Source organism: Rhineura floridana, chromosome 3, assembly GCF_030035675.1.
Source record: "Rhineura floridana isolate rRhiFlo1 chromosome 3, rRhiFlo1.hap2, whole genome shotgun sequence".
Classification (NCBI taxonomy): Eukaryota; Metazoa; Chordata; class Lepidosauria; order Squamata; family Rhineuridae; genus Rhineura; species Rhineura floridana.
In genome coordinates this window covers 152,906,462-152,931,100 of record NC_084482.1, presented here as the reverse complement: position 1 = coordinate 152,931,100, position 24,639 = coordinate 152,906,462, and the positions used below count along the sequence as shown (strand labels likewise).

At 39.9% G+C, this 24,639-nt stretch overlaps 1 protein-coding gene across 4 annotated transcripts in view; it reads right to left on the bottom strand.

The window, feature by feature from the left end:
• Positions 1–24,639, bottom strand: part of CHCHD6 (coiled-coil-helix-coiled-coil-helix domain containing 6) — a 326,851-nt gene that overhangs the window by 87,080 nt on the left and 215,132 nt on the right. For 2 of the 4 annotated variants that reach the window (XM_061618379.1, XM_061618380.1), the window contains 2 exons: positions 5,659–5,794; positions 3,931–4,045 (listed from right to left, as the gene is read on the bottom strand). The exons of 1 other annotated variant lie outside the window; for it this stretch is intronic. In XM_061618379.1, the coding sequence (XP_061474363.1) occupies positions 3,944–4,045; positions 5,659–5,794 (238 nt within the window). In that variant the 3' untranslated portion in view covers positions 3,931–3,943. The remainder of the gene's footprint in view (positions 1–3,930; positions 4,046–5,658; positions 5,795–24,639) is intronic. One more of the 4 variants, XM_061618381.1, reaches the window with a different exon arrangement.

The following is a 24,639-nucleotide window of genomic DNA, read 5'->3' as shown; positions in this document are numbered from 1 at the left end:
CTTAGTATTCAAGATGAGGCCTAACCAGTGCTGAATAGAGGGGAATTAGTATTTCACGCGATTTGGAAACTATACTTCTGTTAATGCAGCCTAATATAGCATCAGTACGCTGATGACATGCAGCTCTATTTCTCCTTCTCATCTTCTTCAGGTGAGGCTGTCAATGTGCTGAACCAGTGCCTGACTGTGACAATGGACTGGATGAGGGCTAATAAACTGAGGCTCAATCCAGACAAGACTGAGATGCTGTTAGTGGGTGGTTCTTCTGACTGGATGGTGGATGTCCAACCTGTCCTGGATGGGGTTGCACTCCCTCTGAAGGAGCAGGTTCGTAGCTTGAGGCTTCTCCTAGAACCATCTCTGTCACTTGAGGCTCAGGTAGCCTCAGTGGCACGGAGTGACTTCTACCAACTCCGGTTGGTGGCCCAGCTGTGCCCCTATCTGGACAGGGATAACCTGGCTTCAGTTGTCTATGCTCTGGTAACCTCCAAGTTAAGATTACTGCAATGAGCTCTACGTGGGGCTGCCATTGAAGATGGTTCAGAAACTGCTGCTTGTACAAAATGCAGCGGCCAGATTGGTAACAGGGACCAGACAGTCCGAACATATAAAACCGATTCTGGCCCGCTTGCATTGGCTGCCTGTATGTTTCCGAGCTCGATTCAAGGTGTTGGTTTTAACCTACAAAGCCTTACATGGCTTGGGACCACAATACCTGATGGAATGCCTCTCCCGACACAAACCCACCCGTACACTATGCTCAACATCCAAGGTCCTCCTCCAGGTGCCTACTCTGAGGAAAGCTGGGAGTCTGGCAACAAGGGAGAGGGCCTTCTCAGTGGTGACCCTCAAATTATGGAATAATGTTAGTGACGAGGTGCGCCTGGCGCCAATACTATTATCTTTTCGGCGCCAGGTCAAGACTTTCCTCTTCTCCCAGGCATTTTAACAGCATTTGAATAGCATGTATTTTCACTTGCCTATCGGTTTTTATGGGTTTTAATTTGGTATGGTTTGAATTTGTATACTTGTTTTTAATGTTCTTATTTGTTGTAAACTGCCCAGCGAGCTTCAGCTATGAGGTGGTATATAAATGCGACAAATAAATAAATAAATAAATAAATAAATCTGTATTTGTGGGGTCTGTTTCCTATATTGTGCAGAACAAACCTCCTGATAAGATGGTATCTGCAGGAGGCCCTCACCTGCAGAGTGCAGTGATCGACTGTGTATATAAGGTGTAAGATGGTCTTTCAGGTATCCTGGTCCCAAGCTGTATAGGACTTTGCACACCTAAACTAGAACCTTGAACTTGGCCCAGTAGCAAGTGGGCAGCCAGTGCAATTCTTTCAGCAGCGGGGTGACATGTTGGCAATACCCTGCCCCATTGAGCAGTCTCGCTGCCACATTTTGCACCAGCTGCAGCTTCTGGACCAACCTCAAGGGCAGCCCCACATAGAGCGCATTAAGTAATCCAGCCTGGAGATTACTAATGCGTGGACAACAGTGGTCAGGCTATCCTGCTGTTATGATATTCAAACAATATTATCTGAACCCATAACAGTAGGAGATGCCACAAAACAGGATTTTTCAGCTCCATTTCAAATTAAATCAAAACCAGGGAAGATCTGTCTTCCCTGATGTCACTGACCAAATCTCTCCTCCTACTGAGATCCACTTACTCACACCATAGTTAATGCTGGTTTAAAGGTAAGTGTATGAAAAGGGGGGTTATAATAGGACTGTTGCCTCTACTTTTCCTTCCCTCTCCTTCTGCCATTTTGACAGATTTTGCTCTCCACAAACCTATCGTCACAGATGGCAGGATGGCCCAGGAAACCTGCCACAAGTTTTTGAATGGTAGGAGAAAAGAAAGAATTAATGGCATATTTTTGGCTTCTTGAAATGGCAGGTTGTTTGTTCATCTCTGAATCTTGTGATCTTTTATAGCATCCCTGCTGAGAATGTATCTGATCTCACAACTACCTGCTCAGTAGTTAAAAACAACAAAATATTTTTCTGTAGCGTAACAGTGTAAAATGGTCTTCAGTGTAACATCCTTCTACTAGTTTTGTGGAAAAAATCCTCCAGCAGAGTTTATGGCACATGTAAGTCCTCTTGAACTATCCTAGCCTAGAAGTTAGATTAAAAAAAAAAAAACTTCAAGTTAATAGGATCTTTCAGTGCCCTCTGCTGTTACCAGTCATTCAGCTTCCAATTTACTCTATAATAATGTCAGGTTGGGGCTTTGGGTTGGCAGCTTCCCAGCCCCTTTTCTCAAACGGATTGGAGCTGCAGCCCGTGAATATGCGGAAGTTTAATGCAATCTGTCTTCTTTGATAATCACATTCTTCCTGTACTGTGTGCTATAAAGATGTACCGGTAAATGCATTTGCTAAAGATATACTTCCAAAAAAGAAAGGATGGGGGAGAGGAGAGAGAAAAGAGAGACTACAAGCCTGATTTACAGGAGGCAGGAGGGAAGGCTTGCATATTGGAGGCTTGGCAAGGGATGAGGCGTGTTCTATAGAGAGCTACTGGGGGGGAGGGAGGGAAGGATTGTACAAGTAATGCAGAGCCAGCTTTATTTTAAAGCCATGGAAGAAAAAAAGGTCACATTTTGGGAGCTGGAGACTTCAAAAGATACCAGAAGAAAGCCCTTTCACTGGCAGTCTTAAATTTGCTGATTTGCAGACATACAAAGACCTTCTTTGTAAACAGGAAGAGAAAAAATCCACCAGGACTTGCAACAACATTTGAGCTAACATATCCTGACAATTTTCCCATCTCTTTCTGTAGAGGCTTCTTCAGGGAGCTGGCTAGCAGTTTGTTTCATGTTATACTTAAATCAGGCATACAGTTTCCCCTCTCACAATGTTAATGGAAAAGAAAAAGGCTCTCTTCACACACCTTGATCCTCTCTCCCTTTCACCAGAACCTTCCCCATCCCATGAAACCACCTCACCCTGCTTGCAAGCACATGTTTCTCCTTTATAAATCTGAAGTCCCGTTATCCATGATAGCCTCCAAGGAAATGCTTGGTCAGCCTGGCATCATTTACCAAACCCTTTCTTCTCTTGCGCAGGGGAAACTTCAAAGAATGTTTTAAATCTTTCACCAGTCTGAGATTATTGTAATGTTTATGGGTGGCATATTCTTTGGACATGGTCTATAGAATGTGCCCCGAGTAAGGTCAATTTCAGGCTAATCCATCCCAGGCTTTTACTTTGACTATTAGACATGGGAATATGTATTAAGACTGGTTTGGCTGTATCTTTGCACTGGAACTGAGACACGGAATTTTCCAGTCTGATTTTGCTGTTGAAATATCTCTCAGGATCACATAATATGCTTTTTTCTGATCCAGAGATTAATCTTTGCAGTGGGAAAAGGCTTATATGGCAATGCAAGTATATGCAGATCAGAACATCTACTCTGCTATTTATGGATACATAGCCAAAAGACACTTGTAACTACCATGCATCTGATACAAAATTCATGCATCACTAGAATCCTAGAAAAGACAACATATGACCTGTTCTTTAAAGTCTCTGATTTCCCAAAAAATACAGTTTGTGGCATCTGAAAAAAACAAACTAATCTTATTTCCAAACCTCCCAGAATGCTAGGGCACAATGCCAATGTTTGCATGCAACGGCAAACCATGGTTTAGCACTATGCAGACAAGCCTTAATAAACCTGAGCAAAGTTTGGGCCAGTGTAGTCTCCCCTCCCCTCTTCTCCTCCCACACAACAGGGAGGACGTCTGACAAGTTTAGTTAATAATCTGGTTTAAAATGAAATACTTAAGGCCAACATATAGGCCTGGTTCTGTCTTGCTTTAACTGTGGTTGGTTAAAACAAATCAGGATCAAACTGTGATATGATATCCTGATTTGTTAATTAATAGTTTATATTAAAGCTTGATACCTGGGGTCAAGAATCAGCAAGTCATCACAGGTACTAGAACTGATGCGATTCCTCCTTGCGTCCATTGAATTGCAATTTTACATGCAAATACTAGAGGCATGGAATGTTTCCAGTTCTGAAATTGTTAGTAGTTATGGCTTTACAAAACAGTACAGCTATTCCATCTAACCGAAAAACATTATTTTGCTCAATGACTACCACCCCTTGCTTCCAGATCCCTGGTAGAGCCCAGTGTTATGCATGTTTACTTGGAAGCAAGTTCCATTTTGTTCAGTAAGACTTGTTTCCAAATAAGGGTGCACAGGATTGAAACCTTAGCCTACAAAGTATGGGGTTTTGCTCCGTATCCTTGCATGTGTGCATGCCTCATCTATAAGCACATATAATTTTCCAGTACAAAAGGCATGCAAGCTTCATGGCTGCATGATACTAGATTACATAAAAGTTCTGTTTGGTTATAATATGTACTAATTGTTTGGAAGCAGATGAATTGCAGAATGGGAAATTTGATTTAACTTAATAATTTTAATTTGTCTTTTTTCCTCTGTATTCATGAGTTAAAGTTTAAAATGAATTAATATCAATCCTGTATGACAACAAGATGTCAACCTGGGCAGCAGCCCCATGTCTGCCATAATGTCTAGTTCCAGCCTAAAACCTGAAGGATATCGGCTCTGTTGGTAGAACTGCATAATTGGTATCTCTTATCATCCTAAGAAGCAAACCATTTGCTCTATTAAAAGGAATTATCCTATTATCTCAATAATAGCAAGAAAACCTCTTCCCTTTGAAAACGCAACCAAAGTTGATGCAGAAAAAAAGGTTGCGTTCCAACGAAAAATTAGGAAACTGTGCATTTGGAGAATGAAAGAGATGTTGAAGAATGCAGAAGTCTACACAAAACCCAACAGCAGCCAGTTGAATTATGTATAATATTGCTGAATCTGCCAAATCAACTGAAAGCAGAAATTATCAGATGAAAAGATTATCCCTTTAAGTAGTAGATGAAGTACTGATTTTGGACCCAGGCCCAAATTAAAGTTCAAATATGAAGCTTACTGAGTAACCTTGGGTAAGACTGTACCTGTTGGCTTAACCTACTTCTTAGGGTTATTGTAAGGATAAGCAAAATAAAACATATAAAGCTGTGGTATAGAAACTATTGCTATCGTCAGTGGTAGGTTCCTGCATCAATGAAAGCAGTTGTCTCTGACAGCCAATATACACAGCCAAGTTTTCATGTGATAGTCACAATTACAGTGGGCTGGTCTGCATGAAATGTTAAACCATATTTCAAAATAAACTATGGTTTAATGTGCACAAGTGCTTTGCTAATGCACCACATGGGGGAGGAAAGAAGTTCGAAGCAAGCCCAAGTCTGGCTTGTTGTTAGATGTAAAACCAGGTTTGTGGTATATTTCCTTCAAATATACTACGAGTAGTAAGTCAAGGTTTACTCCTTCCCCCTTCAGGGCAATCAGGAGCGGGAGAGAAACAAAGTGCACATGCACATTAAACCATAACTTATTCTAAATTATGGTTTAATGTGTGAGAACTCAGCCAGTATGTAAATCAACCTTTCAATTGTCAGTGCTTGGAGTAGTAGGAAGATCTGGCTTCAGGCAGGGCCTTTTGACTGACCTTGTCCTCACCAGGCACACCAGTAATAGGTCATAACATTCACTTGGAGTTCAGCAAAAGTCAATCTGGCAGGAAAACCTTAGTTACCTTTTGTGCTAGCTGAACACAGCGCTGATACTCCTTAACCAGCTCCGAGCAATTGAGCACTTGGTGTTTGTTTTCACTGTAGCACGTGTGGATTGCTGCCTGAAGGTTTGCACATATAGGTTGTGTGTTCCTCCGCCTGTAGGGACATAGAAAGAAGAAGAATCTTGCGACTGTCCTCATTTCTCACTTATTACATCAGTGCTACTCATTAAATGGTGCTAGTGATGCCAGTGCCATTGGTGTAACCCCACTCTAGTCAAAGCAGTGCTCCCTCTTTTTAGTCTGAAGTAGCTCCCTTGACTAGGCTTTTGCCTTAGACCTGGAGGTCCCTGGTTCAAGCTCTGGAGTGCCTAAGAGTTCAGTAGTGATCAGCAAGATGATTCCTCTTCCCCCGTGTCCATACCATTTTACAGAAGGGCCCAGGTTCAATGCTTGACATCTCTAGTAAAAAAAGAGATTCCTGGGACTGGGAAGGCCTCCAGTCAAAGCCTTAGACTAGAGAGCTAACAGCCAGGCAGAACATGCTATTACTGAGCTAGACAGGACCAATAGTCCAACTCAGTATAAGTCAGTATAAGTCAGCTTCATATGTTCACATTCACTTATAAATGCAAATCACTTCCTCTTAATAAATGAGAAAAATCCTTTAAAAAATATTCTAGCCTACAAAAGAGTGAAGGATTTCCCAGTGTACATATTATTGTCTCTATGTGGTGACAGAAGAAGCAGAGAGGGACTATAAAAGTTGAAGACTTGCTTCCAGTTGTGACTTGGTAGAATCCTGGGAGCCAAGTAAAAACTGAATAGGTCGCTAGATTTTCCCCTGTAAAGATATTACTGGGACAAGTAGTGTAAGTTCAGGGACCCTTCATAATAGTCACAGCCACACACCCCACAGCCACGCCCCCTTCTAAGATTATACAGCCCTTGAAGTTTATAGGATAATCTGGCCAGGCTTGAATACTGCTTTCGGCTTTTGTGTGATTGTCACCATCTGACTGCCCTTTCTTGCTGTCAGAGATATTGCTTGAATGACTGAATTCAGAGTCTACACGTTTATTTCCTATTGCTACCAAACTGCCTGATTATGTTGATGGGATGCTATCCTGTCTGCCGGGAGCTTTTTATGGAAAGGGACATTTGGACATGTGATTTTGCAAAGTACCATTTTTTCAATTAACAGAGGCTAAAATTACAATTGGGGGGGGTCACAAAACTTTTTGAGCTTATAAAGAGGGTTCTGTACTCATAAAGCTTGGGAACCACTAGCCTACCATATATTCCATTCAAAGAATCAACATGAACAGCTGGACAACTGTGCCTTGTTCAGCCATGGTCAACAGGTTTCAATTCTCCCCACTTCTCATGAACTCACAACCATGGGGGGGGGCGACATGGAGGAAAGTCATCCCTAGGCAGCAGCCCTGAAAACTGGAAGGAGCCAATTTTTTTTCCACAGAGATAAAATACTATGAAATACCTTCCAGAATTTTGGAACAGGAAAGAACTTAACGGGGAGCTTCAGAAACTCATAAGGTTGGCATTTTGTTCTGTCACTGCAATTTTAATATTGTTCTAATAATCTGAATGAGCCCCTTGGAAACAATACCAAACAGAACTAGGTCAGGAAATACCACAAAATCCCTCAATTCATTGGGAAAGTTAAGACTCTTAAAATTAGGTTTTTAACTCAGAAAGTTTGTTTAAAAATTTAGCAGAACATTTTATAACTTCAAGAAAAGCTGGAAATGTGAAGTTAATGTCAAGGTCAATGATACTGCCCCTATTCTATAGCCATTTGGTTTGTGATCCACCTTCGTAATCTCCAAGTTATAAATGGGCGTGTATATACTCTTTGCTTGGGTTACACCTACCTGTTATCCAAAAGGGGAAAAAACTTTCACTAGGAAGTAAATCTCTCTTTTGCTCTCCTTCATTCCTTCCCCTGATAGCTACTTCACTGCTGTTCTGTACTTGGAAACTTGGATAGTGGTTGAGACCTGGAACACCTTTTTATCGGTTTTACTCAAGCAATTTCTGAGGTTTCATGGTTATATCCAATGCTGCACATGCAGAGTTCCACTCATGCAATGGAACTTTCCCCTCTTCTCTCCACACACCCTCAAAATCTGCTCTGGAGGGCTCTCCAACTCTTGGGAGCAGATTTTGAGGGTGCGCTGGGGGGTTGCAGGAGAGGGGGGAAGTTCTATTGTGCAAGCTGCTGCACTAGAGGAATAGTAACATTGGGATGCAGCCCCTTGACTCTATCATCATGTGCTTTTATAGTTTTAAGGGCTTACTACTGCAACATGCAGTAGGGGAAATACATATGGAGAAATTATATTTGATTTATGAAGCTAATAACATCTGTTGTAATGTAAATAAGCAGCCACTAGGGGAGTTTCTGCTTTGCATGCTTCTAGTTTGTCCTTTCTGGGCTCGTGTAGAGTCCTGCAGGCTCAGTATAAAACCTGGCAATTAAACTTGTTGAGAAAGACTCACAGTATTCCTATGTTCAAGGTATTAGAACATCTGAGTCAGCCCACAGCATAGGTCCAAAGTAATAAGGGCAACAGTAGTGATGACAAAAGGTTGAGAGACTGATTCAGTTCCTGAGCTTCACATTCTCCTGCTGCACTGCCTCCACCTTTTGATGGCAACTCCCTACATATTCAAGCAAAGAACCATGGGCCAGACACATGTAAACTAGCAGTTTCAATATTTCCTCTACAGGCATAGAAGCTGGTAACCCATTTTTTTATTTTGGTTGCAAAGAGACTCTGCCATTGTTATGTAGTCTGAATGATGAAGGGCCATGAGCACCTGCTGATTAAAGTAATGATGTGGTTTTAATAAAACCAGAGCTGGGAGGTACCCAAACTGAACCACCATCCAATATCCTGTCCAATGAATTATATAATCTATTCTGATGCCACTTGTATGGATGTTTTCTACCACTATGAGCCTTAATGGGAGAAGCAGGTATAACACCACCATCAACTAAGATATAGTTGCCCCCTTGGCCGTGCAAATTATCCTTACACGGCCTTCTGTTTTTGTATATCTCAGGCCTATCAAGAGACCACTCTTTCTCAAGCCCCCTTCTTACCTGCTTGGAGGCTATCTTGACAGCAGCATCCATGTGTAATTTACAAGTGATGCTGACATTCCAAACTTCAGTGTTGGATGGAAGATTTTTTGCCCCACAATCCATGGCTTCAGAGGAAAAGGGCTTTGGGGCTGATTTTCCTTTTGCCCAGTGAATTATCACCCCTTTAGTGTTTTCTCACGTAAATGCCAAACATCCATGACAGAACAGGCATGTCCTATCCATCTCAATCTTCATCACAAAACATCAAAAGGAGAAGCGCAGATTACCTATACTACTGCTGTCACCACTTTGGTTGCTTCTCTGCTACCGAGTAGAAAGTTTGAGATGTTAGGTTTTGTAGGTTCAACTTTCTTTCTTCCTCTTACCAAGTCAGCTACATCAGGAGTTTGCTTTTATTGTACTTAGTAAAGCAATTCCATTCTGTAAGTTCTAGTTCAAGGTTCTAGTTTTGGTGTACAAAGCCCTATACAGCTTGGGAACAAGATACCTGAAAGATCATCTTAATAATAATAATAATAATTTAATTTGTGGGTCGCCTATCTGGCCAATGGCCACTCTAGGCGACGTACAATTTAACAACAATACATTACATCATAATAAAATACATCATAAAATACAATATAACAATAAAACAATAAAACAGTTCCAGTACAGAGTAGTAGGCTATTGGTCGTAATCTTATCCCTTATATACCCAGTCGATCACTGCGCTCTGCAGATGAGGGCCTCCTTCAGATACCATCTTATCAGGAGGTCCGTTCTGCACAACATAGGTAACAGACCTTTACTGTTGTGGCACCTACCCTGTGTAACTCCCTACCCTTAAATATTAGACAGGCACCATCTCTGTTATCTTTTAGGCGCCTATTAAAGACCTTCCTCTTTCAACAAGCCTTTTAAGTTGAGACTTTATCCCAATCTGCTTCCGTTGGAACTGCTTTTTAATATGTTTTTAAACCTTTTGTTTTTAAAGAATATGTTTAACCTTTTTTTAAGATGTCTTCAAAGCTTTTGTAAAAAAATGTTTTTAAAGTTGTTTTGTTTTAATTTATTTTAAAGTCAGTTTTTATGATGTTTTAAAGTGTTTTTAGTTCTTTTGTTTGCCGCCCTGGGCTCCTGCTGGGAGGAAGGGTGGGATATAAATGAAATAATAAATAAATAAAGAACTTGATAGTTATTCTTCATTAGGTAAATGGTATATTTTGCCCTAAGGAAATATAGGATCATTGGATTCCTGCATTCAGCAGGGGGTTGGACTCAGTGGCCTTATAGGCCCCTTCCAACTCTACTGTTCTATGATTCTATGAGGCAGCATGGTGACAATGTAGATTTTAAACAGAGTCCAAATCCCTAATCAGCAATGAAGTTCATGGAGTGACCTGAAATCACTTTTTCTCAGTTTAACCTACTGAATAGGGCTGTTGCAAGAACAGTGGGATAACCTAAATACTTAAAAGGATACCTGGTAGAAGGGTAAGATGCAAAGGTGACAAGAGATAGGGAAGAAGCTCTGCCTTAATGCATCTAACCGTTTTCTTCTGTCAGCCATCCCTTAAGATAAGCACAGAGTAAAAAAGTGATCTCACATTTTGATATACCGAGAGTTACCAAATCCTGAAATCCTCCCTCTCTCACTCCTTGCATTCCCTTTATTTAATAAACGAAATCTCATCAACTTATCCTTCTTCTATTATCACTGCTGACATCAATCTGATAATATTGGCTTGGCGTGGAATCATGCTATTATATGTTCTCCTGATATTTAATTTAAGAGAAACGTCTGCAGTGGGGTGAATATGTGAAGCAAGCTTTTTATTACTGGCAGCAGTAAGGACAGTGGGAGTGAATTACACATTCATCTTAGTCAGGGCCAATGTAGTTCCTCAGAAGAGGTTCTCTCTTTTTTAACCTTCTCCTAACTGCTTAGCAGCGGCAGGTAAGGACTGCATTCATTTTTCTAAACAGATTTATCTTGCTATGTAGATTTACAATGCAAGGAAGTAGCACAAAGCATCTTAGCAGTTAAAGCAAGAATATTCACAATCAAGTCTCAACAACTGCATATTTGGAAGCACTAGTCAGATGGTTCTATCCATCAAGAACATGTCATTTTACTGCACCATACACAGAGCCAGCCTGTATTTGCAATTTCTGGCTAAAACCAATTTGTGGCATCCATGGTTTACAAGGAGAAGAGCCAAGACAGCCACAAGACAGAGCAACAGTTGCTTGCCAGCATTCAGCCAATTCTGCTTGGCAGACTGCCTACTATGGAAAAGAAATCATGGATTTTGGCATAGAAGATGGGGGGGGGGAGAGAGAAGTGCCTACTCCATCAGGGATAAAAGCCCAAGGGTGTACAGCATAAAAGGAAGGCTAGACTGAAATAATGCTTAGCAAGCAAGGTTTTCAATTCAGATTTGTACAGGACAGACTACAGAAGTCCTTTTTATTATGGAAGAATGGTTGTTGAGCTTTGACAGATTCCCAAGAAAGGGAGTTCATGCAATGAATGCAAGCTATGGGGTGGCAACCGAGTACTTGCAAACAATATGCATGGGATTGCTCGCCACTGGGAGATTATAATCTGTGATCACCCAGTGTGCTCTGACCCTTAAATGCCTCGGATGTCTTATGTACGCAGTGACCTGATAATGCCCTTGTACATGCCCTTCTTGTGTATAGTCTTGCCACACAGCCAGTGCTCTCCACTCTGGAGACTTCACTAACTGTACACCTGGAAATGGAGGCTAATCTTTATTGACCTGAATACCATAACAGTACTTATAAGAAGAGACGCTAAGAACAGGCTTTCATATGTAGTGCCACAATCTTTTTTTTTTACTTGCATCATCACCATTCATAAACTAGAACTGTGTGTGCTGCAGTTAAGAGGGGCTCTGAAAAGAGAACACTGCATCCTAACAACTCACGGCAAAAGCACACACATCTCTCAGTACAGCAAGAACTGTGCACACCTTGTCTAGTTTCACCTTCCAGTGCTTCCCAAGGGGCACCTAGACTTACATTTTAGTGCTGGCACCTACACTTTCCCAAATTCAAGTACTCTTTGTTCTGTGCATTTGCTTATACTTTACTTTTCTCATCTTTTCTGGACCAGAAAATCTTGGCTTTGAAATCCATTCATGAAACAGGAACTGATTTATCCCTCAGTTGCAACTGGCTAGTTCTTTCTCACCCACATATACAAAAACAATTGCTGCAATATCCTCCAAGAAAACAAAATGATCAACTGGGGGACCTCAAGGTTAATGGATTTTCAGGGGTCTGTTAAACCCAGTAATTTAACTCCTTGATTCTGTACTAAAATATAAACACTCTCAGTGAAGGGCAACTAAAGGCATCATACTAAGAAACAAAAAGATCCCATAAAAGATATCCAGGTTTAGGGAAAGAAAGCACTAAGTAATGAGGTTGTGTGCCAGAGGTTGTGTGCCAGACAGGGGTGTCTGTGGGAACAATCAATTGAGAAAATTCACCTTCACCATTGGGTGCAGCTAGATGGCAGCTTCCCGGTATTTCCAACTGGGCAATGTGTCATTCCCTCTACTCCTACCCCTGCCTTCTTTAATTAGCACCATACTGGTCCATGGCATTTCTTTCACAATATCTCTTTGATGTAAGGAAAAATGTGTGTCCACTCTTAATGTAGTTGGCCATGTGGTTAAATTGGTGGGATTATTGCTGCAATTCTGCCACTTGCACCTGTGGCAAAATGGACACATGCATTTGTTGCAAACCACAGAGTAAGGATGGCAAACATAATCTTTCTGAACATATGACAGAAGTCTTATCAGTACAGGCATCTGGTTGGTCACTGTGAGAACAGGATGCTGGACTAGATGGGTCACTGGCTCTTCAGCAGGGCCTTCTCATGTTCTTATGATTTTATGATGTGGCCTTAAGTGGTAAAAAGGAAGGGGGCTATCTTTTATTATGGCAACAAAAGTGTTCCAGGGCGGAGTCTAATATTGAAAACAGGCTCCAGATGAAGCTCCATCTGTGGAACTGTAGCTCTAAGCCCTATAAAGCATTTAAGCCACATTTACTTTGCTATTATTCCATTTTAAACAGTCATGGCTTCCCTCAAAGAATCCTGGGAAGTGTACAGCTACAATCCTCAAGAGTTTTCTGGGAAGCGGAAATAACTGTTCAACCACTATGGCAAACTGTAACTCTGTGAGGAGAATCGGGCTCTCTGAACAACTTTCAGCACCTGTCACAAACTACACTTCCCATGATTCCTTGGAGGAAGCCATGACTGTTTAAAGTGGGAAAATAGTGGAATAAATGTCTGGTGTGAATGTGGCCACAGCTAGATACAATGAGAAAATCCAAACTCTTTGCATTAACTGTAAATTGTTGCAGATTCTGACAGCAAAGTAGTGAATGCTCTGTGCTATACTATATAGCAACTCAGAGGCACTAAGACACTCCATGATAGAGATAACTCTGCAGAGGTTAGATATGCGTTCTTTTCATATCTTCCCAAGAGACTGTATCACCTGAAGGCCAAATATAAACAGGGATATAAAAAATTCAGCAGTTGTTTGAAAAAGAAACCCTCAAAGAAAAAATTCTGACTAACATTTCTTCTTGATTCAGCACTGCTAAATGTAGAGGCTGAAATGTGCCCTCCTATAATACCCAACAAAGGTTATAGAGCAGCTGAAACTTTTCTTCCTCATTATGCAGTTAAAGAGACAATAGTGTCAGTACCCTTCTCTTTGAGAGTTTCCCAACTGGGAAAAGAGTCCACCGGCAATCGCTGTTGATATAAAGGCAAAGTTGAACGCTACAAAGAACTCTTACTTTCATTTTTACACAGATTTTAAATGCCTATCTGTAGACATTTGTGCAGCAGTTCAAAGCTGGCAGGGTTCCTTCCTCCTTATATTCTTAAGAGAAAAGAAAACTGAAGCTTGTTCATTGCCATGCCACAATGGAGTTAACAGAACAAGCTCTCATGTCTACAAACACCACATATCACTTAAGCCAAAAACACTACGTTCCAAAGACTGACTAGCAAAGATGAAGGACCTAAAGTTAGTAACAATATGGACTCAAACTACGATGGAAGTCAAATAGGAATGAGTCAGAACCTTGTTGTCGAACAGAACAGTCTGAATCACAGAAGTTGGCTAAAATCCCACAAGGCAAAGAGAAGAAAAACAATATAGCAAGCAAGGAAACAAATGGCTGCAGCATCCTGAAGACTAGCCGGTTTGTTGTGGCTTAACCTTTCATTCTCAATAGCCTACTCTGGCAGTTGTTTGAGAATAAAGAGGTATATACACACATATAACAGGGACTGAGGTACACTCCTCCTCTAAGATTCACACCTTAACATGGTGAGGAGGTTTGAGAATGCTGAAGAAGGTGAGAGCAATGGCATCAGGAGACCAAGAGGCTAGACTCCTAGCAGGGTCACCCAAGGTGGAATAGTCAAAGCTGAGACAACAGACTAAGATGCATCCAGACTCAGAGGAAGGCAAATAGTAAACCACCTCTGAATACCTCTTACTATGAAAACCCTATGAACAGAGTATCCAAAGTGCAACACGAGATAGTGCTGGAAGATGAGACCCCCAGGTGAGCTACTGGGGAAGAACAAAGGATAACTACGAGTAGTGCTGTGACTAATGATGACACTGGGTCAAAGCTGAATGGAAGCCCAGAGTCTGATGCACACACATGCGAAAAGAGAGTCCGGAGTTGTATGATGTAGACAATAGGAAAATGGAATGTGAGAAGCATGAACCAGGGAAAGTTAGAAATTGCCGAGAAAGAAATGGAATGTATCAACATTACAATACTTGGCGTGTGTGAATTAAAATGGATGGGAATGGGACATTTTCAATCAGGCAACTACAAAATATTTTATGCAGGAAATGAGAAACTAAGAAGAAACAGGCTTGCTTTAATGAAAGCAATTAAGAGTTATAACGCAAGGTCTGACCAAGTGATATCAATGAGATTAAATAGGAAACCTATTAACATAACCATCATCCAAGTCTATGCTCCAACAACAAACAACAGAAGAGGAATTGGGAGAGATTTTATGCAGAAATACAGGAAGGAATTAATCACACACCAAAACAAGATGTGCTGATAATTATGGGGGACTGGAATGCAAACGTAGGGAACAGAGAAGAACTAGAAACTGGGGGGAAATGGGGCTTAGGAGATAGAAATGAAGCAGGAGAAAGACTTATTGAATTCTGTGAAGCCAATAATTTGTTTCTCGCAAACACATTTTTTGAGCAACCGAAAAGCCGACTGTACATGTGGATATCACCAAATGGTCAATATAGGAATCAGATTGATTATGTAATTGGTAGCAGGAGATGGAGAAGTTCCATACTTTCTGCGAAAACAAGACCAGGAGCAGACTGTGGCACAGATCAAGAACTGGTTATACCAAAAATCAGAGTAAAGCTGAAGTAAAAGAACAAAGCAATCATAATGTCAAAATACAATTTAAATAACATCCCAGAGGAATATAAAGATCAAATAAGGAACAGATTTGAGGCTTTAAACTTAGTTGACAGAGAACCAGAAGAACTATGGAGTGACATCAGAGACATTATCAGGGAAGAATGCAAAAAGACAATATCTCTAGTTAAAAAGTGAAAAAGACCTCAATGAATGACTGACAAAAATGGTTCAAGAAAGAAGGAAAGCAAAAGGGGATAGAAACACAGTCAGAACCCTAAATGCAGTAATACAGCGACTAGTACGTAGGGACAAAGAGAACTATTACAATAGTTATTGTATAGAAATAGAAGAGGACAACAAAAAAGGTAGAACAAGAGCCCTATTCCAAAAGATTAGAGAAATGAAAGTGAAATTTAAACCAAGAGTAGGGATGTTGAATAATCAACAGGGGAACACACTGACTGACCGAGATGAAATAAAAGGAAGATGGAAGCAATACACTGAAGAACTCTATAAAATAGATACCAGGATGACAGATTCATTCACGGAGGAACTGTATGATGAAGAACCAGAAATTTTAGAATTTGAAGTGAAAGCTGCTCTTAAAATACTTGGAAGAAACAAATCACCAGGAAGAGACGGCATACCAATAGAGTTCCTACAAGTTACTGAGACTGAATCTGTCCAAATTTTGACAAAAATTTGTCAACAAATATGGAAAACTAAACAATGGCCCACAGACTGGAAGAGTTCAATATATATCCCAATTCCAAAGAAAGGGGATCCCAGGGAATGCAATAATTATCAAACTATTGCCTTAATATCCCATGCAAGTAAAGTAACGCCCAAGATTCTACAACAAAGGTTTTTACCATATATGGAGCAAGAAATGCCAGATGTCCAAGCTGGATCTAGAAAAGGAAGTGGTATGGTGTTGGAGAACAGCTTTGCGGATACCATGGACCGCAAAAAAGACAAGTAAGTGGGTGTTAGAACAAATTAAACCAGAACTATCACTAGAAAGGACCCTCCGTGGCACAGAGTGGTAAGCGGCAGTAACGCAGCCGAAGCTCTGCTCACGGCCAGAGTTCGATTCCAACAGAAGAAGGAAGTCGAATCTCCGGTAAAAGGGGTCGAGGTCCACTCAGCCTTCCATCCATCCATGGTCAGTAAAATGAGCACCTGGCACATGCTGGGGGTTAAAGAAAGGCCGAGGAAGGAACTGGCAATCCCACCCCATATATACGGTCTGCCTAGTAAATGTCGCAAGACATCACCCTAAGAGTTGGAAACGACTCACACTATAAGTGCGGGGACACCTTTACCTTTTTTTATCACTAGAAGCTAAAATGATGAAACTGAAGTTATCATACTTTGGACACATAATGAGAAGACATGATTCACTAGAAAAGACAATAATGCTGTGAAAAACAGAAGGGAGTAGAAAAAGAGGAAGACCAAACAAGAGATTGATTGATTCCATAAAGGAAGCCACAGACCTGAACTTACAAGATCTGAACAGGGTGGTTTATAACAGATGCTACTGAAGGTCACTGATTCATAGGGTTGCCATAAGTCATAATCGATTTGAAGGCACAGAACAACAAGAATGTACACTAACCTGATACATCAAGGCAAGAAGCCACAAACTAAAGGGAATAACACCACATGTTATTTAGTGGAGTACTAAAACAGGAAGATGAAGTAAATGTTTGTTAAGAGCAAGCAGCAACTGCCAACAAAGCTGAACATGATTCTTACAATTGCCATCGGCAAAGCTTATCCTTCCTCACTCCAACAATATAAATAAAACAATTCAAAATGTACATCTGAAGGCAGATGCCCTCCTCACTGCATGGTTTTCAATGGGATGCAAATGTGGATATTCATCTCAAAAATAGGGATGGCCACTTGGACAAGCATGTAACACTGTGTTGATGGTCTGCCCCTGTAGGTGGATGAGCTTGTAAATGTGCATTCTATTAAAACTGTGGTTTCTGATCTGGTAAATGATAGTTATATAGATGCCTGCTTTGGTGCACCACTCTCCTTAGTTGAATTAATATGCCTGTATTGTTTCAATTAAATTCTTTCTCCGGTTGTCCATGACCTTTTCAATCAAATCCAGTCCATATAGAGGAACTCTTTTAATGGGAAAACAAACTAAAAATATCAAAGCGGATTACATTTCTGGACTTTAAAAGGTCTCTCACATTTCAGTTTTGCCAGGCTAGACCAGGAACTAGAGAGTGTGCATTCTTCACAAAATAAGTAGCATTTTCACAAGTCAACACAGGGCTCAAGAGATGAATATAGAAGACCAATCCAAATTCACTACATCAACAAGTCTTGGCATGCTGAGATCAGACTGAAGTTTACCATGGGGAGGCAGAGGGAATCAAGAGCATTTGAAAACTATAGATCACACATTATTTTACCTAACAGCATGTTGCCAGAATCTCAGCTCTTGCTTGCCAACACTCCAAGAAGCTTACTAATGACATGTAGATTTTTTTTTGGTGGGGCAAAATATTTTACTATTTACTACTATTTAGTAAATTGTAGCCCAATATCTGAGCTGGCTTGCCAAAACTGAGGGATTGGTGCTATTAATTCTGATTTATACTTCTAGGCTACCCTGAAAGGCTTTTTTTGTTGACTGAAAGTAGCAGCAATTCACAGGACTAAGATACTCTTTTTCTCTACAAGAAAGGATAGATTCAATTTCAGCCAATTATATAGCATGTGCAGAGTGCTCTGTGTGTGTATGTGTGTTGGTTGGCTGGTTGGCTTCTCAAGAGAGTCATCATCCTGACAATGAAATCTTCATGGACGCTATCATCGAAGAAGTCATAATTTCTCTCAACCAAAAGACATCAGATGTTAAAAGCCTCAGCCTTGATCTCCCATCCTCTTTAACCATGCCCCTTGTAAGAAAATTTCAGTCTCCATAATAAAAGCATCACCTATGCACAGTGAGGGCATAATTGAAAATCATAAATACCATTACTGTTCAAAACAGCACACAATGCCCTTGAAACCAGTTATTGCTGAATTAATGGCTAAATTGTTAAGAATGTTACCTCAGCTTTGCCTTGGGCTGCTAATTAACCAACAGTACATTAATTCACTGGTAACAAGAGGTTTCTCAGGCCTTATTGCTTTTGACATCTTTAATTTTACCATTCTTTTTGGAAAGCATTCCCAAGATGATTGCAGAGTCAAAATCATCCTTTAGGATCACCACTGCTATTTGCTATTGCACCTCATCCCTAAAAATGAATCCACAATGGTTACTGTAGGGAGAATTCTGTGCAGGAAAGGGAAAGCTATCACATGTCTTCCGCCTGTAACTTCCAAGCCTCTACAGTCATGTCGCCTTGGGCTCCTACTGGAAGGAAGGGCTGGACATAAATTTAATAAATAAATAGTAATAAATAATATATCATGTTCTTTAAATCAGGTTCCAGGGCATGTTCTGAAAGTCGTTTTGTTTTGTTTACATAAGCCACAGCAAACTTCCACTTCTCTTTAAGTGTTGTATGCATAGGTACTTTGAAGGGAAGGTGGAACATTTAATACAAAGCGGGAACATGGATCTTCATGTCTAGATGATTTGATGCATATTGATGCCAGCAAAGTGTCAAATCATTCTTGAGTAGGGCTACAAAAAAAATATTTTCCATGTGTAGTAGGCTTTCACAACTTTCACTGTAATTTTTCAATACAAAGTACATTTATTTTACACAGTATTTAGTTGTAACTTAGAAGACATGAAAGATCTACCAAGCCATCTTCATAATGGTCTCCAACAAGTGCTGCAACAGTGACCAGTTTGTACAATACACACTCTCTGTTACTTTAGATATCCGGCTCTAACCTTTAACCCAGTTCACATCAACAGTATAAACACTGGGTGAGGACAACACTTGACAAGCTAGGATGACAAGTGTTCAGAATAGAATACGCTAATATGTGTTAGCGTAGGAGGGAAAATGGCAGTTTAGTAGGAGCATGCTTTCTAGAAATACTTCACTGGGACAGTGCTTATTTTAGGATTAGGAAGCATTCCCAAGCACATACTCAGCAGACATCAACAACGAGGAGAACAAAAGACACCTCATAATGCAATATAAATGTCCAGATTCCAAAGCACACACTCATGCATTTTAAACCCATGTTCAAAGGAACAGGCAAGGTGAAGAGAGACTGATTTTTAATGTGGCATGGGCTGTGTGCTTGAGAAGCAGTCTGGAACAGTGAGACTAGTAACATCTTTTTTTTGGCAAGATAATAACTTATGTAGGCTTACTGACAAGGCACTTACTTTCCCATGACACAGTTTGGTTAATGCTACTGAGCGATTTGAACTATCCTTAAATAGGGAGGTTTTTAAATAAGACCCCTCATTATTGGGGCTCCTTTTCAGTTGTAACATTCTAGCTGTCTGAGAAATGGCAGACAGTGCAAGCCATTATTTATGGACCACTAATACAAAAAGTATCAAAGCAGTGTACAACATATTTAAAAAACAATGTAAAATAACAGAAATAAAACCCACAAATCTCTGCACAAAATCAAATACAAAGGCAGCATCACTAGTCCCAGAAGTCTTGTCTGAATAAAAATGTCTTGAACATTTGTACTGGAAAAAGCCAATTGCTGGAACATGTCAAATTCCAGTGCAATTCAATTTCCAGTGCAAGTTAAAGACTTTATATATATATATCAATCCACTAGTTAATCTATGAATCTGATTTCATTAACAACCTCCTCCACCTCCTCCTGCTAGTGGCATGAATCGTGTATCAGAATATCGGGGGAGAATATTTGTAGAAGGACCACAGCTCAGTGGTAAAACATCTGCCTTGCATGCAGAAGGTCCCAAGTTCAATTCCCAGCATCTTCAGGTAGTGTTGGGAGAGATTCCTGCATGAAACCCTGGAGAGCCACTACCAGTCAGTGTAGACAATACTGAGCTAGATGGACCAATGGTCTGACTCAGTGTAAGGCAGCTTCTATGTTCCAACTCCCCCCCCCCAAAAAATGCATAATGGGAATAATCCACCCAACACTCCTTGCTAGTAACTTGCATTTGGAGCTATATCCCTAGGGTAATAAAGGTTATATTATTAGAGACTTCATGAGAAAGATGCAAAAGAATTTTTTTTACATACATCCAAGTGATTTTTTCATCACTTTGGGATTGTTCTTTGGGATCTAACATATTTGGACACTCTCAGATCCCAAAGAACAAAAATATTCTTCTTCCTCACTCTCTTTTAAAGCATCCACTGCAGCGTTAGTAGTATACTAGGGTACTTTCTTCAGTTGTAGAAGTCAGCCATAATTCACCGTTTCAACTTCAAAACCCATCAAGAAGCCTTTTACCTTATGCCTGTGTGTTAAAGTCTGTGCGATTTTCCTTTCTGTAAAGAGCCCATGGGGATACATACCACATGTCAGTTTCTCCAACATAATAACTTTAAATACTCGTGCCTATTAAGTTTAAAGATCCTCCGATCATTAAATGGAACTCACAGATATGTGGTCCCATATGGAGTAAATCTCTCTGGCAGTCTATTCACTGGAACGCTGCCTTGGATTCAAGGCTGATCTCTAGTGGGACAATAAGATAAAGTGCATTCTTTAAATGAACATTGATAAAAAGTGCACAGAGTGAGTAACACCCTCAGCCAGGCATGCAAACAACAGAGCTCTTAGTAAGCAGTTGCAGAAGCTCATAAAAAAGAGGCTGGTCTCTGAGGAAAGTTATCTTTTAACAACTTTCTAATCCTCCAAACACCATCATGCTTGTATAGCTTTACCTTTCAGAGAAAGTGTCATGTATCTATGCCCATTCTTGGTACTTCCAATAATAATAATAATAATAATAATAATAATAATAATGTCCAATCTGACAAAAGAAATGGAAGTTTAAAAACCAGCCTTTGGAGGATATATCGGGAGCACCTGGACTAAGCATCCTTACAGATTTCCCCCTCCCTCCCATCTTGCGACCCCTTGACAGACCTCAGAGACGGTAAAAACATTTAATCCTAATCTAAATGTAACACTCAAAAGAAGATAAAGACGATGCAGAAGCGAAAAAAATTGGCCACTGCCTTTTGGGAATCTTGCTTTATCCCAGGAGAGAGCGCATTAATAGAGCTTGGAATGAAATGCCATTTTATTCTCTGTAGCAGGGAGGGGATTAACAAGTTGCCTTCTCTAAACCTAGCCTGCGTCATGGCTCTCTGAGCACCAAGAAAAGGACAAGGAGTGAAGTAAAAGGTGGGGAGCACTGCCCTTTTATTTACACACATTTTCTTTTGTGGATGATCACTGATGTGAAGAGTTGACTAAACAGCAGAATGTGTGCAAGTGTGTGGTGTGTGTTTAGATCTAAGTCCCCACCCTTTAATTTCACTGGTTAACATGTACACAAACAAAATAATACAGCCATTGTAATAAAATAAAGCAGACAAAGCATTTTTGTGGCAATTCTCCAAACCAATACAACATGTGCACAAAGAGGGCACGAGGAAGGTGGGGAAAGAGCTGCTAGTTGTCCAAGCTCTGATCAGTAGGCTCTTGTTGCTAGACAGCTCTTTGCTGTGAAAGACAGAGGCTGGAGAGCATCCAGCAAAGAAAGAAACTGAAAATGTGGCAGGAAGGAAATGTCTTAATATGCCGCAAAGGAATATGGATGCTAGTGGTTCAGAGGTAAGTGAGAAAGAACGTGCAAGTCACACTGGAATGACCAGCTGTAGATCAAGACTGATGTCCTCCCTCTAGCTGGTGGCCAGAGGATGAAGCACCTACCACTGTTTTGCTAGGTCTCTTGGCACAACCCAGTTCATTATCTTTCTGTACAGATTTCTTCTCATCTCGGAGAAAAAGAGCCAGACTTGTCCACCAACCTCAAAGGAACATTTTGATTATGCTGCCTTGTTAGTGGAGTTCTGCATAACATTCCGAAATGGTAAAGTGCTGTCATAAATACCAGTTAGCATTATTCATTCAGAGGAAATAAAAAACCTTTAATGCACTAGGCCACTTGTGCCAGAGCTGCAGATGGCTGAGAGGATGAGAAAATGAATGGAAAGGGATGCAACAGAAGCTTAGCAATGCCAAGGAAACAGCCTCCATAATTCGTGCCTCTTCTACTCATGCTGCCATTTGATTTCTGAAAAGCAGGAGTTGCTGCTTGCTGTAGAGAAAATTCTGCTTCTAGTTTATCCAAGCACAGTAAATGACACACATAAAATATGGTGTTTGGCAGAAGGTGACAAAAAATGGAAGCACCTTTAATGTATATATGGAAGGAAAGGAATGATGGTCTCATTCTTGTAATTCACCATGAGTAATGGCAAGTGGGTGGTAACACTAGAACTGGAGAGAGAGGAAATCAATTTCCTATCACACTTTTTGTAAAAACAGCTGTGTTTATGTGAACTGAGCATAAGGCTGGGAGATCGCTCCAACTTTTCCATTGAACAAGAGATGCAAAGAGGGCAGTTCAGCAAACCCTTTACACTAGTACAACCTTAGGAAAATCAAAGGGACACACTGTTTTAATGAGTCAACAACAGCCCTCTAAGAGCCTGGTTACATCATGAATTATCCTGAGACCGCAGCTCCTGAACTTACTTGTTGTTTACACATTAAAGGAATGAATCTGAGGCTGTAGTAAATTTAAGGAGGGAGTCAAAAAGACCAGAAGATTTTGCCTCAAGTCAAGTCAATCACAGTGAAAAGTGACAATTTAAACAGGAGCAAGATTATGATCTGTGGTGGGTGCAGGGCAGAGTTTGCTATGATCCATCAGAGTGAACCTAGATAATTAGTAAAGAAGTATATCTAAAAACACCAAGGAATTCCTTGCCTATCTAAATAGGCCAAAGATGAGCACATTACTTTTTTTTTTTTTTTACAATAATTTTTATTCAAATTTTCATAAATTTTCAAACATAGAAAACAAAATCATAAAACATTCAAAGACAAAAAACAAAACAAAACAAAAATGATTAAACAAAAAAAATAAAATAAAATAAAATGTTGACTTCCCATTTGTCACATATCAAATCAGTTATAGGTCTACAATATATAACAATCCTGTCTCTTAAATCATATTATAAAATCGCTTTCCTCCAGTAGTTATCTTAATTAATCATCAAATCTCATAAACATTACTTTATTCTTTCCACAAAAAGTCAAAGAGAGGTTTCAATTCTTTAAGAAATATATCTATCAATTTTTCTCCAAATAAACATGTCAATTAATCCATCTCGTTAATAATTATAATAATCTTATTGTCATAACCATAGTCCAAATAAACATTTCGATTAATCCATCTCATCAGAATCTGTTAGGTCCAATAATTTCAATAGCCATTATTCCATTATCCCTATTAGTTCCATCTTCCATCTTCAATAGTCCTGTTAAGTCCAGTAATTTCAGTGTCCAATCTTCCATTATCAGTATTCCATAATAATCTTGCTGTTGTAGCCATAGTCATATAATAAGAGTCTGATGGGAATTTCCTCTATCCCAAATATTTTCTTGCCATCCATTCTGAATAAATTGCTGAAATACTGTTGTAAAGTCATATCTGTGTTCTTCTTTTTTACAAAATGCACTGGCTCATCTCTTAAGAGTTTTTCCATTGTCACATGGCTGCAGTTAATTCCATAGATTTTCTCTATATCAAGCTCCATCACATCATTCCAGTCCAGAAGATTATCCAAGCCATTGATAACTTTATCTCTAATATCTTCATTAATTTCTTCAGAGATAACATTAAATTCCAAACAGTAGATTTTATTTCTAAAATCCATAAACTCCAGATCTTTTTCCAATTCCACATTTGTTCCAATCTCCAGGGCTTGTATCTTCCCTTTATTTTTTCTTTTCTCATCTCTGATCTCATTCTCCTCTCTCACAGGATCCCCTATTTCTTTAAGCTCCTGCGTCATTTTGCTCAGTTCAATTTTCAGCTCCTTACTACCCTGTCGCAGGGTTTGTTTCGTTATCTCAATCTCATCCATTATTTTCTGAAACATAATTACTTCCAGATTCTCAGCCACTTTCTTGATTGCCATTTTTAAAACCACGAAAACAAAGCAAAACAAAAATAAAGAAGAACCACTTCTTATTTCAGCAACAATTGGGTTAATATTCCAGGCTTGATGACATCACAGTATAAACAGAGCAACCTGCCTTATCTCTCTATGTTCAAGAATGCAAAACAAATGTAGTTCCCAGCATCAAAACAGTTAGTGGCGTCGTGAAGAAGCAGATTCGTCAAAATAAAATAGACCAAAAAGAGAATAGTCCCAGACAATATAATATTCCTCGGAATAGAAATCAGGAATAGAAATCCCTCTTCTGTTTATTATCTTTAGAATG